Here is a 17,173-nt window from a genome sequence, read left to right as displayed (position 1 = left end):
TAGCCACACTATTTAGCAAAATCCTCAAAGCACTATTCTGGCTCCCCAAAGTAGTTGCCTTTATGTCAAATTTGTTCTTTCAATCTTTTCCTCATTTCCCACAGAATTTGCTTTGCTTATCCAGCTCTATTCTGTGATGGTTTGTTATGTGAAAGAGAGGGAGAACTATAAAACCTTACTTATAATGTTCACATAATGACTTTGTTCCACGTAAAAGACCAGTACATGTTAAAATGGAATGGAAAATCTTACTTGTAGCTGCTGCTGCTGCTGCTGTAATTGTTGTAGTAGTTGCTGCTGTTATAGTTGTTGTAGTTATAGTTGTTGCATAGACTAACAGTAACCTCATAAGTGGATCCTTATGTAATGAAATTCACACCAGCAACAGACAGGAGGGAAGTGCCAGCAGACTCAAGGCATTACTGGGCCGGGGCTACATAGTTCAATGAGGACTGGGCTTGCTGTGGGCAGCTTAACTGATTTTGGGGCAGACAGGGATGGAAACGAGGCTAGAGGAGTGGTGTTTTTACAGAGTAGCTATGAAATTAATCATCTTCATGGAATAAATGTCAAAACAGTTCTCCTCCTCCCATACCACTGAAGCTTTGTAAAAATAAAAATAAAAATGCAAGCAAGTTATTGCTAAAGCTGAATTCTTAAGAAGGATGGAAATGGTTGGACTATGCAACCTGCTCTAAAAAACTTTACCTTTGCAGCTGGAAGTGACATAAGCAGAGTTCAGGCAACCTGCCACCTGCACTCTGTGGCCACATCCTCCTCCATCCTCTTGTGAGGAGTTCTAGGTACATATCAACAGACAGACAGACAGACAGACAGACAGACAGACAGACAGACAGACAGACAGACAGTTCCTCTTTGCAAGAGGAGATCTTGAGGCAATCAGGATCCCCACCTTACATGGATGAGCTCCACAGGCATGTACATGCATAGTGTCCCTTTTCACACACTGAGCATTTGTACTGTTGGCCTTTACAAATACTACATTGGAACACCCTGTTCACTTAGGCTCTGGTGTGACAAACTATGGGGAGACACTCTTGCACATATACACACACATGCTTAAGCTCTCATCCTCTTACATTTCTTTGTCCATCGTCTCCAAAATAAATATGATGGATTATGGACTAGACTGTACAGGAAGTGGGATTGTTGGCCCGGAGTTTCTGCATGCCACCAAAAAGCAAACGGAACTGAAAACACCAGCAAGTCTTCAGCCAGTATACCTTATCTTCTCTACCAGGACTCTACAGGCCTCTTTGCACATCCTGCTAGTAGAAAGCAAGAGTTGACTTTTGTTCCAAAACACAGGGCTGGGAGGGTGGAGAAAAGCACTCAAGAGAGACAGAAAAAGATTAACATGGCAGAAGAAGCAGAGTAGCTGTATTACCTCTGCTTCAGAGCAAGGAAGTTCTCCAGAGCTGCAACTCTAAAATGCAGCCTGACATTTTGTCTCACTTCAGCTCTTGCATTAATGTCTCTCTCTGTGTGTGTTTCCTTCAATTCCAGCTCTACAAAGCGCCTCAAATCTGTAGAGGATGAAATGGACAGTCCTGGTGAAGAGCCATTTTATACAAGTCAAGGGCGGTCTCCAGGAAGTGGCAGCCAGTCAAGTGGATGGCATGAAGTGGAGCCAGGTAAATAGGGTCACTCAGGTGGCTTTTTAGGACTTCTAAGCAATCTTCCATGTACTGTATGTATTTATTTAAAAATTATTAGACTGCATTTCAGATTTAATATATGAGCTAGTGTGTGTGAGATTACAGAAGTTGAGTGCTTCTGCAGCTGTAAATATTTTGGTAATATTCATTCCAGTATTTTAGGCAAGCATTTGTAGTGTTGAGTTATGGTTTCCATGGCTCTCAAGGCTTCCTTATTCCAAAATATTACTAAGAATTAGGTTGGCTTGCCCCCAAAGAGTGGCATCCTGCAATTTATATTACGTTGTAAAATGACAGGTGGGAGACCCTTTCAAACTATTGTTAACGTGAATTGATTTTATTCTGTAATGGCTTTTTAATGGCATTGCAGGAGAGGTTGTTTTGTCGATTTAAATGTTGGAAAGTTTGAATGAAGTCTTTCTACGTACAACTGATACTGTTGTTCCACTTCTGTATTTGTTAGTTAGTTTTCAAGTCATCCTTTTGACTTAACTTTTCTCTGTCTCCTGCTACATAAATATCTTACCACTTGTCACAAAATCTTAAGTATAATTGCAGCTTATGGACAAAAGGCCCCTTGATTTTTGTTCTAAGTGATTTTTTTCTTATTGTTACTTCTAATTTGCACACAATTCTGAAATAAAGATATTGATTTTGAATTTGTGAGCAAGCAAGCAAGCTAAAAGACGGTCAGTCTAATAAATACTTGTCAAAGCAGTCCATTGTATTAAACCAGGGCTTGCTAATATGGTATCCATGGGTGCATGTGCAGCCTTCCTTTGTGCCCGCAGGGTCTCCTCCCCAACTGAAATTAGACTCGGGAGAAGTATTCTGTTGTAGCCAATAGGCTAGGTAGCGTTGTGTTCTTGATTGTGGCGTGTGTATGTGGTGCCCACAAATATTGGTGATCCCATTATCACTTCTGGTGCTACTGGATTAAATTACTCCATTCTCATGAAGCAGCTGCAATCTCTTAGGCCAACAATACCAAGAGAACTAAAGAACTTAGATCTTGCCATGTATTGTGGCAATGTCTAAATTCTTAAATTGCTGTTACTCTCTCTGAAAAGATGGGGTGAAGGATGGGTAATTCAAAGTATTACTAGTATTACTAGTAGTAGTAATAAAAATAATAATGTGTTAATAGTAAAAGATGGAGGTAATGTAAGGATGAGTGGTTGGGCTTAAGGAAGAGCCCTGCTGTTTAGAAGAACAGGAAGGAATACTATGTTTCATAATGCAGGGGGAAAAGGAAAAAAATCAGGTGAAATGGGGTGCAGGAAGAAAATGACATGGCAAATTTCTAGTCATGAAAGTGGGGTTGCTGAAAAAGGGATAAAAGAAGGGAAGAGCTAATGATACAAAAGAGTATCAGAAGTGTTAGCATGTAGATATGGTCGGATGCATTCTAGAAGAGTGATGAAATCTAAACTAACTGCTCAGTTTGGCAAAAATTATTTAGCAGAAGTCACCCAACCCCCACCCTCACTTTGGCAAAAATGACATAAGACATTTACAGCTGTTTTCTTGGGCAGGCAGAGTTCACAGGTATGAAAAAGTTTCCACTTACTTTAACAAAACTATATAAAATATTGGATAAGCTAAAGTGCTTCCCCAGTTTCTCTCAGAAAGGAAGTTAAAAGTCCCATTCATTCTCAGGCAGCCTGCTTTTCACCAAGTCATATATGTCTTAAGATTATTTCAGTTTCATATTCTAGGCTGGAATGGGGAACTTCTGGATAGTATTGAACTCCCCAGCCAACATGACCAATAGTTTGGGATGATGGAAACTATAGGGGAAACTCTCATTGGTGTTGCTTACAGATGGTGGAGGTAGCCTGGACCTTAGGGACTGTACAGGCACACCGGCAGACACAACCTGGCATTTCCACTGGTTTGCCCACACAGCCCTGATCTGGAGACCACCTAGCCTCATTGGACTCCTTCCCTGTAAATGGCAGCCATGCTACTGCTGGGAAGCTAGTGCTCTGGCTCTGATCCAATGGCCAACATACTTATGTTCAAGGCTACCTCAAAACCACAGAGCTGTAACCTGTAGCAAATACATGCATAATATTGGAGAAATTATGTAGATGGCACCATGCTGAGAAGATCAACATGACTACCCAGGGGCGTACCCAGGATCAAAACTAGGGGGGGCAAGGGGCGGGGCCAAGGCACGGGAGGGGAGGGGCCACAAAGTGGGAACGTGGGCGGGGCTACAGAGCCCAGGTGAAATCAAAATAAACAGTAAAAACTACAGCAAACTGATCACATATTTTAGGAAGGGGTCCCCAGAGTTGTTGACCTTAGGGAACTGACACCACACTTGCGTATTATACCCCAGAGGACAGGATCACACTTCAAAATGACCTTAACAGATTAGACAACTGGGCCAAAGCAAACAAGATGAATTTTAACAAGGAGAAAAGTAAAGTACTACACTTGGGCAAAAAAAAATGAAAGGCGCAAATACAGGATGGGGGACACCTGGCTTGAGAGTAGTACATGTGAAAAGGATCTAGGAGTCCTGGTAGACCACAAACTTGACATGAGTCAACAGTGTGATGCAGCAGCTAATAAAGCCAATGCAATTCTGGGCTGTATCAGTAGGAGTATAGCGTCTAGATCAAGGGAAGTAATAGTACCACTGTATTCTGCTCTGGTCAGACCTCACCTGGAGTACTGTGTCCAGTTTTGGGCACCACAGTTCAAGAAGGATACTGACAAGCTGGAACGCGTCCAGAAGAGGGCAACCAAAATGGTCAAAGGCTTGGAAACAATGCCTTATGAGGAACGGCTTAGGGAGCTGGGTATGTTTAGCCTGGAGAAGAGAAGGTTAAGGGGTGATATGATAGCCATGTTCAAATATATAAAAGGATATCATATAGAGGAGGGTGAAAGGTTGTTTTCTGTTGCTCCAGAGAAGCGGACACGGAGCAATGGATTAAAACTATAAGAAAGAGGATTCCACCTAAACATTAGGAAGAACTTCCTGACAGTAAGAGCTGTTCGGCAGTGGAATTTGCTGCCAAGGAGTGTGGTGGAGTCTCCTTCTTTGGATGTTTTTAAGCGGAGGCTTGACAGCCATATGTCAAGAATGCTTTGATGGTGTTTCCTGCTTGGCAGGGGGTTGGACTGGATGGCCCTTGTGGTCTCTTCCAACTATGATTCTACATCAACTAAGAATGTGTTATCCCTTTGGTTGATATTTTCCTTCGATGGTCTTGAGTATTTCTTAAGTTGTCCTATTATTTTATTTTTGCCTTTTTTACTGTAATTCAAATCTCAAATGTTTAAGATGAGTAGAAAACATTTAAATACATTAAAAAACCTTTTCAGTATCCAGAATATACTCTCTTTACGTGCTTGCTCAAAAGTTAAGTTCCAACTTATGTTTGTACAGATTGGTAGCATAAAAAAGATACAGAACACATTACTATCTATGGTAATATTCCAATTCTACAGCAATTTATCTACAGCAATTTACAGCCCACTGAATTTGGCAGACTTACTTCTGAGTAGACATGTAGAGGATTGCCTAACATAGGCTACTTACAGCATAATCTTAAAAAGGATTCTCAAACTTTTTTTGTAGAAAGGAATAATCACACATGATGTTCAACAGATGATATTATTTCCTAAGAAATACTGGTAATCCCCATGTTTAACTTGTGGAATCAGGGGAGAGGATTGATGGGAAGAAGGATTTTCAAATTGGGGGGGGGGAGGCGGACGTGAACCTGAAGCGACGGCGGCGAAGGGGAGAAAACCAGCGGCCGCCTAGAGGAGAAGAGGGAAGTCTGGGGGTGGGCGGGGGGGGGAGAGAAGGGAACCAGGCTTGGATCGGGGCCTCCGCGGAGGTCTGGAGCGAAGCCCCGGCCTCCGCGAAGCTATCCGAGGCTCCGTTGCTGCAGCGGTCTGGCAGGCGCCAAACGACTCCCGACGTTCGGGAGACCTTTGAGCACAGCCGCGCTGTGCGCATACGCCCTGCACGGCGGCCGCCGGAGTCCACAGCCGCGCTTTGCGCATGCGCCCCGCTTTGCGCATGCGCAAAGGTCTCCCGAACGTCTGGAGCGTCAGCCCTTGCCCCCTCCCACACAGCGCGGCTGTGGTGGACTCCGGCGGGCGCCAGAGACTGCTGCGGGCGGCGAACTCGCGCTCCGCTGGGCTGTCCTCCGCCTCTGTCCACCAGCCCCGCCGGCAGCGCCACTCTTGCCCGCAGCTGCCCGACCGGCCCTGCCTCTAGAGTAGGGCAGCGGCCCCTCCCTGCCCCGCGGTGGGTACGCCCTTGTGACTACCAGCAATTCCTGTTCATGTATCTACACATTCAGCCCCTATCTCCATGTCACATGCAGTAACACTGTTAGAATCAAAACTTCACACTCCAACCACACTGCGTTTTCCTCTGCTGAAGCATTATACATCTGTAAAATTCAAGGCAAAATGCCCATAAGCAAGGGTTCTGCCCTATGGTTACTGCTACATCTGATGCAATTTTTGCAAACAAGTGTGTGTTGCCTTATTTGTATTTTGGGCATGATAGACCAAGCAAAACACAGCATTAAATCCTTGCTCCTAATACTGTACTCATGGAGACTCACATCCATTTACCTGCACTCCAGTGTGCTTGGGGAGCTCTCAGGCCTAAAAAGGCTGGAGTCTGCCAGAAAAGATGAATTTCCCTTCACCACAGGAAGACACAGGGAAGTAAAACAAAGCAGACACGTAGTAAATTATTCCTGCTTTTCAAATACCACTTGCGGTATCCTCCTTACCATTACTTTATCTCAGCACTTTCATCACATAACTCTTGCTAACGGAGAACGAAGGAAAGAGGAGATAATGAGGATACTTGGTAAGGAAATCAAGCGGCGTCAGGCTTGAGTTTGTACTCTGGTGCAATTCCATATAGGCTCCATTTTTAAACTAGTATAAACTGTTATACAGCCATAAATACACCTAAAAGCTCTTGGCTTCGGGATTTTGTTTTATTTTAATCAGCCATGATCAAATGCACTCCGTGAAGCTGAATGATATAAAACACTCTGCTTTCCCCTTTCCTTTTTTCTTCTTCTCTCTCTCTCTTTCTCTTTCTCTTTCTAACTGCATTCTGTAATCCAACACAGATGTGATGTCCTTTTTAACTTATGTGGCCCTTTTGAAGGCTGACATATACTGTAAGGTACTGGCTTCTCCTTTAGATATCTTAAAATTGATATATAGGTCAAACTGACTGCTAGATATTTAACCTTAGAATTAATAATCTTCTCTCACTATTTCTCACCACATATTAATATTTTTGTGTGGCTTTAAGCTCACAAAATAGTGATCTGACAGTGCTGATTAAAATTATGGTGTATTTTTTAATTTTTGAATATCTTTTTTTTAAAACTCTTTGTTATTTGATAGCAATACAAGGGTATAGCTGGTTAGGTTACCTGGTCTCCCACTCTCTTGACATTTCCCTCCAGTTTATTTTTGAATTTCAAGCTTTGAACCTGATGGGAAGAAAGTCGTTTTAAATTCTGTTAGGCTCTGGTCCCCAGATGAGCAGCAGTGGATATAAAAGACTGTGATACAAGGCTCATGGAACTGGGATGGAATTCCAAAGATGAAATAAGAATTCATGATAGATACCCATTATCAAATGTGTTGTTCTGGATTGTTTGTCCTTTCTTTTCCTCAAACTGTCTTACACATTTCTCACACCACTGTAATAATCAGTGGGCCTTTCCCATTCCTCTCTGATGAGATTGCTTCATGTCTTACGTGAAATATTAACACTTAAATATTAACACTTAAAATATGTATACCTGTTTAAAATATCATGGTTATAGAATATGATAGGTAAAGGTAACCGATCCCTGGACAGTTACGTCCTGTTGAATTCGGGTGTGGCTCTCATCTCTGCTTATAGGCTGAGCTGCCAACAGACAGCTTTTGCGAGTCATGTGGCCAGCATAACTAAACCACTTCTGGCACAATGGGACACCATGACAGAAGCCAAAGCGCATCAAAACGCTGTTCACCTTCCTTCCGCAGCAGTATACCTATTTATCTACTCACGCTGGCATGCTTTTCGACTCCTAGGTTGGATAGGGTAGCTGAAGTTTTTAACATAAGAAAAGCATCCATAACAAAACCATGCCATGGAGAAGGAAATGACAGGAGTAATCTAGAGAGACCCAAACTAGCCAGTCAATCCACTGAACCACACATGAGGAAATGGGGTTAAAGTCACATATTCTGCACTTGGGTGCAGGGAAGGAGGAGAAGAGAAGCTGAACAGGAAAAACATGGGAGAAGCATGTAAAAAGTGAGTGGAAAGCCTAGCTATTCCACAGTAAATGTCCAGTATGGAGGCAACATGGATACTTTGCTACTAAACATTTAATGCATTTTCAAGAGCAAGCTCACTAGGACCTTGAGATCACAATGCATTAGTCTCAACTGCTACTACATGAAAGAGGATAGCTGTGTTAGCACATTAAAGATCTCTTTTTCACACTCTGAGTGATTGGTTTCTTATCAACAATCTCAGAATGCTGCACTGCTATTGGATTTGTCATCAATACAGCACAAACATCTATCTATCTATCTATCTATCTATCTATCATCTATCTAAATAATTTTTACCCCATTCTTCAGCCAAAAAAGGCTGCCAAACCAACTGAAATACTATAGTCCCTTGTCTGCAAGTTTGCAATATAAAAGGCACAACACAAAAGGAAAGGGGGGTGGGAATGGAAGAGGAAAATGGCAAACATACACTAGTTATATAGTAGCTCCTGTAATGGTTAGCTGGAATGAAAGCAGTTAGTGAGAGGAGGAGCCTTATCTTGCAGCAGATCTGATTGTATGAGCCCTGCTGTCCATCTCCCCCACTAGCCTGCTGGAATGCCAGCTGATGGGGAGAGGACCCAGTGGTCGGTTATCAGAACCAATGTTTTTTACTTGCAAGAATTGAGGTGCAAGCAATGATAAAAGCACGGAGCATGTTGAAAAACAACAGTTCCCCCCTATGCTTATAGTTCCTCTGTGTAACTCACCAACATAGGGTCTTTGCTTACTGCAATCAGTATAGTGCAACTCGTACAGCACGTTGGTGACAAATATTCACACAGTTGTTCAAAAATAATTTTACACCATTTATCAAACTTGTGAGAAAGAGACAATTACTTACAAAGTGCCATGAAAACTTACAAACTACCTAAAATAAAGTGAACTTGCAATATTAGATTTTACTAGGTTCTTACAAATTCTTGACTCAGTTTTTCGTTTTTTCTTGTTTTTTGAATAAGTTCAAGAAGATTCAAGAAGAAGGTAAGTTCAATGATGTTCCCAGTACAGTAGCTGTGAGGTGCAGATGAACCCGCGTATGAAGTTATAAAAAAGACAGGGTGCCAGCGTTCTATCCCCATTTCGCCCTAGCAGTCCATACAGTTGAGAGGCTGCTGTTTCGCCCCCGGTGGGGCTGATTTGTTGGGGTGGGCAGATAGCTCACTCCCTGAGCACAGTTTTCTGGGCTTCTTCAGTAGTCTCAAGCCATTAATGCATCTACTAGTGCTAAATATAGTTGATGAGACAATTCTTCAACTCACAGCACCTCACAGCTACCAGGAACAACGTTGAACTTACCTTCTTCTTGAATTTATTTAAAAAACAAGAAAAAGCGAAAAACTGAGTCAAGAATTTGTAGGAACCTAGTAAAATCTGATATTGCAAGTTCACTTTATTTTAGGTAGTTTGTAAGTTTTCATGACACTTTGTAAGTAATTGTCTCTTTCTCACAAATTTGATAAATGGTGTAAAATTATTTTTGAACAACTGTGTGAATATTTGTTGCCAATGTGCTGTACGGGTTGCACTATCTTTATCAATGGCACAGGTTGCATTTTTCAAGCAGTACTGCAATCAGTATAGCTAGTTTTTGAAAACAGCTAGAACATTTTGTAGGAAGATAATCTAAGTTGTTGAGCTTTTTAGGGGGTCAGGTCAAAGTGGTTGAGCTTTTTTTAAGGGGGGGCCTCCCAGAGTTGTTGAGCTTCTTTTAGGGGGGAGATTACCAAAGCTGTGGACCTTCATGGTCAACCAATTGGACACCCCCTGATCTATATCAATTGCTGTGCAGAAAAGAGGTTATAAAAAGGTGGTCATGGCACTCCAAAATGTACATATCTTGAAAAACCAAGCCACCACCACACCATCCTCACAATCCTTAAATATGCTAAAACCATTGTAGGGTGATGAAGGTGCTGGCATAATGGATATACACTGACATGTAATAAACTCCGTTGAGCTGTACTGTTGCCTTCACCCTCTGGAGTGGGTGTTGGTATCTGCACAGGAAGAGGAAGAGCTCAGAGTTATTCTGCACGATATATTCCTGACCACCGTGTTAACTTTTTCTGTTTCTTTCTGTGTCCAACTGGTAGCTACTAGAAGCACTAGTTGAACTGACTTTAGTCAGATATATTATACAGAGCTTAGAGAATCATTGCTGAAATCCATGATGATGTATTTCTTTTTGTACATTGTCCATTTTTACAGAGCCTTACGTCTGTTATATCCAACAGGCTGCAGCCAGCAAAAATCTATTAATGAATATGATGCTACAAAAATGCAGCAGGTCAATAGAGGTACTTGAGGCACAATCATAGTCTTTTTCCATTGTAGCCATTAAGTAAAATAATTAAATACCCTTCATTTGCTGTAATAGACGTAGACACGATGACAGAAAGTGACCGTTGGATCAATATGTCTCTCTTTCTTCTGCAATTTATGAAGGAGCTGGTGACCATTATCTGTGACAATAATCTGTTTCATTGACATTATTGCCATAGTACCACAGAAGTTATAGAGGGAAGAACTGTCTGAAAATTGCATTCATCTTTTATTATTATTATATTGGACAGTGTCTTCTTGGCTTTCCTCGATCTGTGGGTCTCTTCCATTATTACCTTAGTAGTACGACACTCGTTCTTGCATGTGTCCTTCCCATACCACCCCAGTGACATAGAAAGCCCCAAGTCCTATAGGAAGAGTCACTGCAGTGGCTCCTTCCCATGCTAGCATTGCCCAAACTACCAGGGCAGTGTGGACCTGGTGTCAAGATAGATGCATTCCCAGCTTCTCACTTTATCAGAGCAATGCTGCAGAAACTTCCTTTCCATTGTGGTGTTTGTTCCAGGGTCAGGCCATAGGCCTTCTAGTCCTGTATTCAGTGTGCAACAATTGCATGCTAGATAGCTTACAAGCATAGTCCCAAGCCAACAAGGAAGGCATGTGTCCTCTCCAGCCCACGGCATTTACCTCTGTTATTGGACATTTGTCCGCTGATAACACCTACCATATTTAAATTTGTCTATTTTCTTTTAACCATCAAAGCTAGGTTGCTGTTGGCTCCAAGGCAACACTGGCCTCTCAAAGAGACCTTCTGTGATCCCCAAATAAAGAATCCACCAGATGTTCATAGAATTGTAGAGTTGGAAGGGATCCTGAGGGTCATCTAGTCTAACCCCCTGCACCTCAAGCATCCATGACAGATGGCTATCCAACCTCTGCTTAAAAACCTGCAAGGAAGGAGAGTCTACCATCTTCAAATGGAGTCTGTTCCACTGTCAAACAGACCTCACTGTCAGAAATTTCTTCCTGATATTTAGTCAGAATCTCCTTTTCTGTAACTTGAATCTATTGGTTTGCGTTCTAGTAAAATCCAGCACATGAACTGTTGCAACAGAACATTAAAATGCTCATCCCATTGGATGCAATGCAGTATAGACAGGCAGCATCCACACCCAAATAAGCAGATACACATTTGGGTGAGGTTCATGATCCAGAAAGAGATGTCTTCCCGCCCCACCCACCCCAATCATGGATTTCTTTATAGCTGGATTGGGGCAGATTTGTGAGCTGAGAGTCAAAGATAGCAGACATAATAATGCTACAATTGGTCCCTTGTACAATCCAGTGTATTAGGTACCATGTACTGTAAAGTTTGTCTTTTCAGAAGGGGATCGGGAAGAATCTGGGTTCCAGGATGATTAAGTAGCCAGGAAACTGACATTAGAAAAGAAATTAAATGGAAGCATACTTGCAGCATCTCCAGTTCAGTAGAACACGGCTGAGGAACCTTTTTCAGACCAAAGACCACATTCCCTTTAGAACATATTCCCTTCTGACAGTCATATGAGTGGTGGCTGGGGCCAGGGGCAAAAGTGGGTGGAGCAACAAATGTAAACTTTACAATTGTATAGTAGCTTAATTTCACACAGTGCTTAATTTTATTCTTTATCCAGGTGAGCAAGAGGTGTTATCAGCATTCAGGGACACATTCCAGGCAGGCAAAAACACTCGGGGGTTAAAGCAGGGCCAGTGTGGGGTGGGGTGTAGGGAGATGTCCAAGGGACAGAGGCCGAGTCCTGGTGGGTCGCATTCCCCCTGCTCCAGGCCTGAGGTTCCACACCCTTAGAGTAGAAAAAGAAAAACGGTTCTAATAATGGAGGAAGAGTAGGACAAAAGGCTGGGAAGAAACTTGGCACAAATTTTCTGTTTTGTGACCAATTGCAATAAAGTTCCCATCACTTTAATGTAGTGCAAGATTTGCAATAAGAAAACACAGAAGAAAACAGAGAAGTGTTTTCTTTTGTCTTCGATGCTTTTAAATGTGCCTGTAACAACCTATGTTCCATATTAATATTTCATTTTAACTTTTATTTTCCTGCACACCTGGCTCCATAGTTGCTTACATACTGTATTTTTCGCTCCATAAGACGCACCTGACCATAAGACACACCTAGTTTTTTAGAGGAGGAAAACAAGAAAAAAAATTCTGAATCAAATGTTGTACTAAACTATTTAATAAACAACCGGTCCCGCCGCCGCCTCTTCCTAGGGCAGGCACAGGAAGTGTGGTTGGGAGAGGCACTGTGCTGTGCCTCTCCCAGCCGCGGCTCCAATGCCGGCTCTTGCGAGCGGCACAGGCGGCAGCGGGACGAGTGGCCCAAGACGGCTGCTTTCGGGCTGCTCATTCCTCCACTACTGCTGGGAGCCATGGCTCCGGTGGCAGAGGCATCCCTCTACTTGTGACTGCAGCGGCAGCCAAGGGATCCCGCTGCCGCCCAGTGCCTTCGCTCCATAAGACGCAGAGAATTTCCCCTCCCTTTTTAGGAGGGAAAAAGTGTGTCTTATGAAGCGAAAAATACGGTACTCCTTTACCATTAAAAAAGCAATGAATTTAATAAATAGGTATAGACAGTGCTGTTTTTCTAGAAAAAGAGGTGCCGGAACTCACCCATGAACACCTCCCTTGTTCTCTTAGAATGGCACTGGATCCCACCTGAGGGGTGCCGGAACTGACTACCTGTGAGTTTCCTGTGATAAAAAGCCCTACGTATAGTTATATTTTAAGATAGTACAGCATGTATTATAATCCATTGAAATAATTAAACCGCATTATGGTGTTGTGATTTATTGCCACGTTTCAACTGAGCGTAATAGCATGGTGTCCTTGTTCTATCAAACCTTTAACATACAACTATCCATATGGCTGGTCCAAAGAGATGCTGCTTTTGTAACCTATTCAAATGCCAGCTGTGAAAGAGATGGAAAAAGTTACTCATGCCTCCTCCCTGGAAGTACAAATTCAGCTGAATGTCTATGACCCTTTTTGCTGATGCAGTTCTTGTGTCACAATCACCGCTGCCCTTGTGGGCTCCACACTGGAATACTGCAATGCAGGTACCCTTGAAAACCAATTGAAAAACTTATAGGTAGAGCAGAATGGAAGTACATCTTTATTTTAGGACAGCAAATTGCTGAAGAATACTGTCTCTGATATCTGAAATACTTTCTTGTTTGTCCTTTACTACACTTCAAAATGCTGAATTTGGTATCCCAAAGTAAAAGTTAAACAGTCACTATTTTTTCTTGGATTGTTGCTGAGACAAGTGGTTTTAAACACAATCCCAAATTTCTTTCTGGGGCTTGTATAGAAGGTTCTCTCATAATTAGCAAGAAACAATGTACGATAGAACCCAAATGACTTCTCTTTTCAGATCAGCTGTGTTGGCAGCAGAATTCTCCTATATTTAAATTTCTATTTTGTTGTAAGACTTCTCATAGTTATACTATTTATTTGTACATTTGTCAAAACATTTTTATCTGACTTTTCTGGCCCAACAGGCCCTCAAAGGCAGCTAACAATCATGAAAATGAAAATTAAGCACCACGTCAGTATTATAAAATACAATCTCACAATAAAAAGAACTCTACCCATAGATTGGCTTCATCATACACACTCAAGATTTACAGGGCAGGTCTTGTTTTGATAAATAAATCACTTTTAAAAAATATAAAGCACCTCTTCTTTTTTATTCTGTGCCTTTTAAAAGATGTAGTTTGCATGTTTGGGACACATCATGCTAACCCTGTTGAATAACAGGGGCATCAATTGTCTTTTTAGAGCCATTTAAGAAGCCTGAATTTCCCCTTGTTTTTCTGTTTTAGTTTCTTACTTTAGTTAATAGGTTTTTGTGACGTAGAGTAAAATGATTAAAACACAAATACAGCATTGGTTTCATTGGGCTTTGTGAAGTGGAATGTGAGGGTGTTGGAAGATAACTGCAAGCTGCAGTCATGCTCCTTTTGAAGAAAGAGCAAGAAGTATGTGGAATATGTTGCTCTGAGTGTAAGATAAGCTGGAGTGCGTTAATCAAATATTTTCATGATATGAAGGCAGTTAAGAAAACAGTAAAAAAAAATACTAATTGCTCTCTTAAGTAAACAGATCTATCATTAGGTTGTCAGGAAGAGTGACATTGAGCAGAAACACCTTGCTAATCCCCTGAAGATAAGTATTTAACGTAATTAGGCAGACAGTGTCTCTTTTGTTGAATGTAGCATTAATCAGTAGGAAAACTCCAACTTTACAGAAAAGAGCTTTTCCTGATATGCCTTTGTGTTAGAAAGCTTCTTACACTTCTTTTGTCAGGACACCGTACTTGTAGTAATGACAGCTACAGTTCTTTGGGTTTGTATGATGTACCATTTAATATGAGAAAAGCATTCTTATTTTTTCATGTTGTTACTTATTTGTGTGGCTACGTGATATCATAGTAGGTTAAAAAAAATCACTGCATTACATAAGGTTATTTATATATTTATCATTCTGTTAGTTACAAGTGAGGGCAATGGCAATGGGGGTCTCCAGATAGATTTAGGGGCCATGAGGGAAGGGGGTTAATCTTTGTTTTCCCTATAAACACACACACACACACACCTGGGGCTTTCATTTGCCCTGATTTACTTATTTTTAATGGCATTGGATCGGATGCAGAGATCCAGTGAATTGACATGCTCATAGAAGAGAAAGAAGGCAGCTTTTGCTGACTCCCTCTCCTCCCTGCAACCCTTTTCACACACCCTGGGAAAAAATCTGCTTTCCTTCCAGAATAATGTTGAAGTGGCAAGGGTAAGGGGGAATAGATACTCTTTGTTCAAACCTTAATTTTAAAATTTGCAGCAAATAGTTGCTTTAGGTGCGGCACTTCTCAGATGGAAAATAGCATGGGGGAAAGAGCTAAATTTCCCTTGTTCTGTGCCACATTCTCCAACCAGATCAGGGCCCCCAACAGCTGCTTTTTGTAAAGGAAACACAGGGCTCAAGCATCAGATCCAAAAACATGATCAAAGTCACGTCTGGTTTGACATCTCCTTTCATTCTGAGTAGCTCAGAAAGCTTTGACGGGAAAGGATCAAGTTAAAAGATGATAGGCAGACTTCTCAAAGTAACAGGTAGAGGTCAAGTTGGTTTATTTGTTGGGCAGAACAGAATGTAGAGATGAAAAATCAAGTGCCCTGCTGTAATAAGGGTTTAGGTGAAAATGCTGACTGGCCTAAGTTTTGATTCCAGCTGACAACCTTTTCTAGTGTTCATTACTTGATTTCACAGTTCAGGCAATTTTAAGAGGCTTAGCATTATATTCTTGTTCTTCACTATAAAACGTTTTGATCGCTTTCTAATTTTTGCTTTAAATAAAGTTATTGGGGTCCACTATCAAACACAGTTCCACTTTTTAAATTTCCATAAAGTCAATATATAATCACTGTACTGTACAAGAAACTGAGGTTAGCTGTTAGAAAGTTGTGTTGTTTCTTTTCTTCCTGTGACAATTTATGTTACTCTTAGTGATTCATTTGAAAATTCCTCCATACCTCTATGAAGTAATACCAGTTAATGTTCTGTTAAAAAATTCACACTCTGGCTGGGACACTCTCTACACTTTTTGGGCACCTTATAGAAGTATACATACAGAAGTGGTCCTCTAAGAAGGCATGCAACAGGCAAAGTCACCAACCCATGCAACATTTTACCTATGTAGGATAGGGAAACTGAAATAACTCATCAGTACACAAAAATGTGCTACAATAATATTGCTATTGTGCTGTGATAAATGTGAACCTTCTGAAGTTTGGGAAGCATTGTTGTAGAGCAGGGATGAGAAATCTGTGGCCTTCCAGATGCTGGAAAACAGCTCCCATCATCCCTGACTATGCTAGTTGAGGCTGATGGCAGTTGTGCCCCCAAACATCTGGAGGGCCACAGGTTCCCCAATCCTGTTCTAGGGAGAGACTGGAGTCAAAACCATTCCAAATGAACAGGACAGGTGGCTCAGGACAAGCCGAGGCAAAATTATCTTGGGGGGGGGGAATGCAAGAATGACCAGAAGTAATAGACCAAGGCTGCAAGCAGGAAGAGCAAACTACTCAAACTATATAGGGACAGAATCATGAGCAGTCATAGAGGTGGTGCAAGGCAAAAATTTTGCAAGCTAGAAGGCACACTTGTTGCCATCCATCTGTCTTAGGAGACAATGGAGGAGTGCACCTTTTGGGATGAAGTTACTGTACCTAACGTGGCTTTAGGCACACTGTTCGAAAGGGGAAAGTGGTAGATCAAGGAGCAATACTTCAGAAGGTCTCGGGTACAATAGTCCTTGCAGTTGGGAACCTAGGAAACATGATCACCTAAGCATTATATAAGCAGTATCTGAAAATAGAGAAACTTCCCAACCCCTTTTTATACTAACTTAGAATGTTATTGTCTTATGGCCACCTAGGTAAGCTTCAGATCAGAATCACAGTGCTGAAAGGGAAGGATTTAATGGACGGGGCAGTGCTACTTTCATTTGAAAAATGGTACTAGGGAAAGGATTAAAGCAAAGCAACACAGAGTTGTTTCCAGTAAGTGGTTTCAGAGAGTATGGTGAAAGGAAGGGGATGCACTGGGACAACTAGAAGTTATGTATCCATTTGTGATCTGGCATCATAACAGAACTATTGATTGTGTAGTCAGGCCTATAATAAAAGGCATAATCTCTTGGTATACAACAATACGAAAACTATGCAAATGGAGTAAGGAATTCAGTCATGTTTGTGGTTCCTGAATTAATGCAGATTCAATTGGGTAGTTCTTTCCTAACTTGCTCTTT

At 41.7% G+C, this 17,173-nt stretch overlaps 1 protein-coding gene across 6 annotated transcripts in view; it reads left to right on the top strand.

Moving 5' to 3' along the window:
- The window catches only part of NFIA (nuclear factor I A), a 281,924-nt gene that overhangs the window by 197,536 nt on the left and 67,215 nt on the right, over positions 1-17,173 (top strand). For all 6 annotated transcript variants that reach the window (XM_035123744.3, XM_035123742.3, XM_035123741.3 and 3 more), the window contains exon 6: positions 1,528-1,655. In XM_035123744.3, the coding sequence (XP_034979635.1) occupies positions 1,528-1,655 (128 nt within the window). The remainder of the gene's footprint in view (positions 1-1,527; positions 1,656-17,173) is intronic.

Source organism: Zootoca vivipara, chromosome 7, assembly GCF_965207765.1.
Source record: "Zootoca vivipara chromosome 7, rZooViv2.hap1.1, whole genome shotgun sequence".
Lineage (NCBI taxonomy): Eukaryota > Metazoa > Chordata > Lepidosauria > Squamata > Lacertidae > Zootoca > Zootoca vivipara.
Note: the sequence above shows the minus strand (reverse complement) of the source record. Positions and strands in the feature narration are given on the sequence as shown.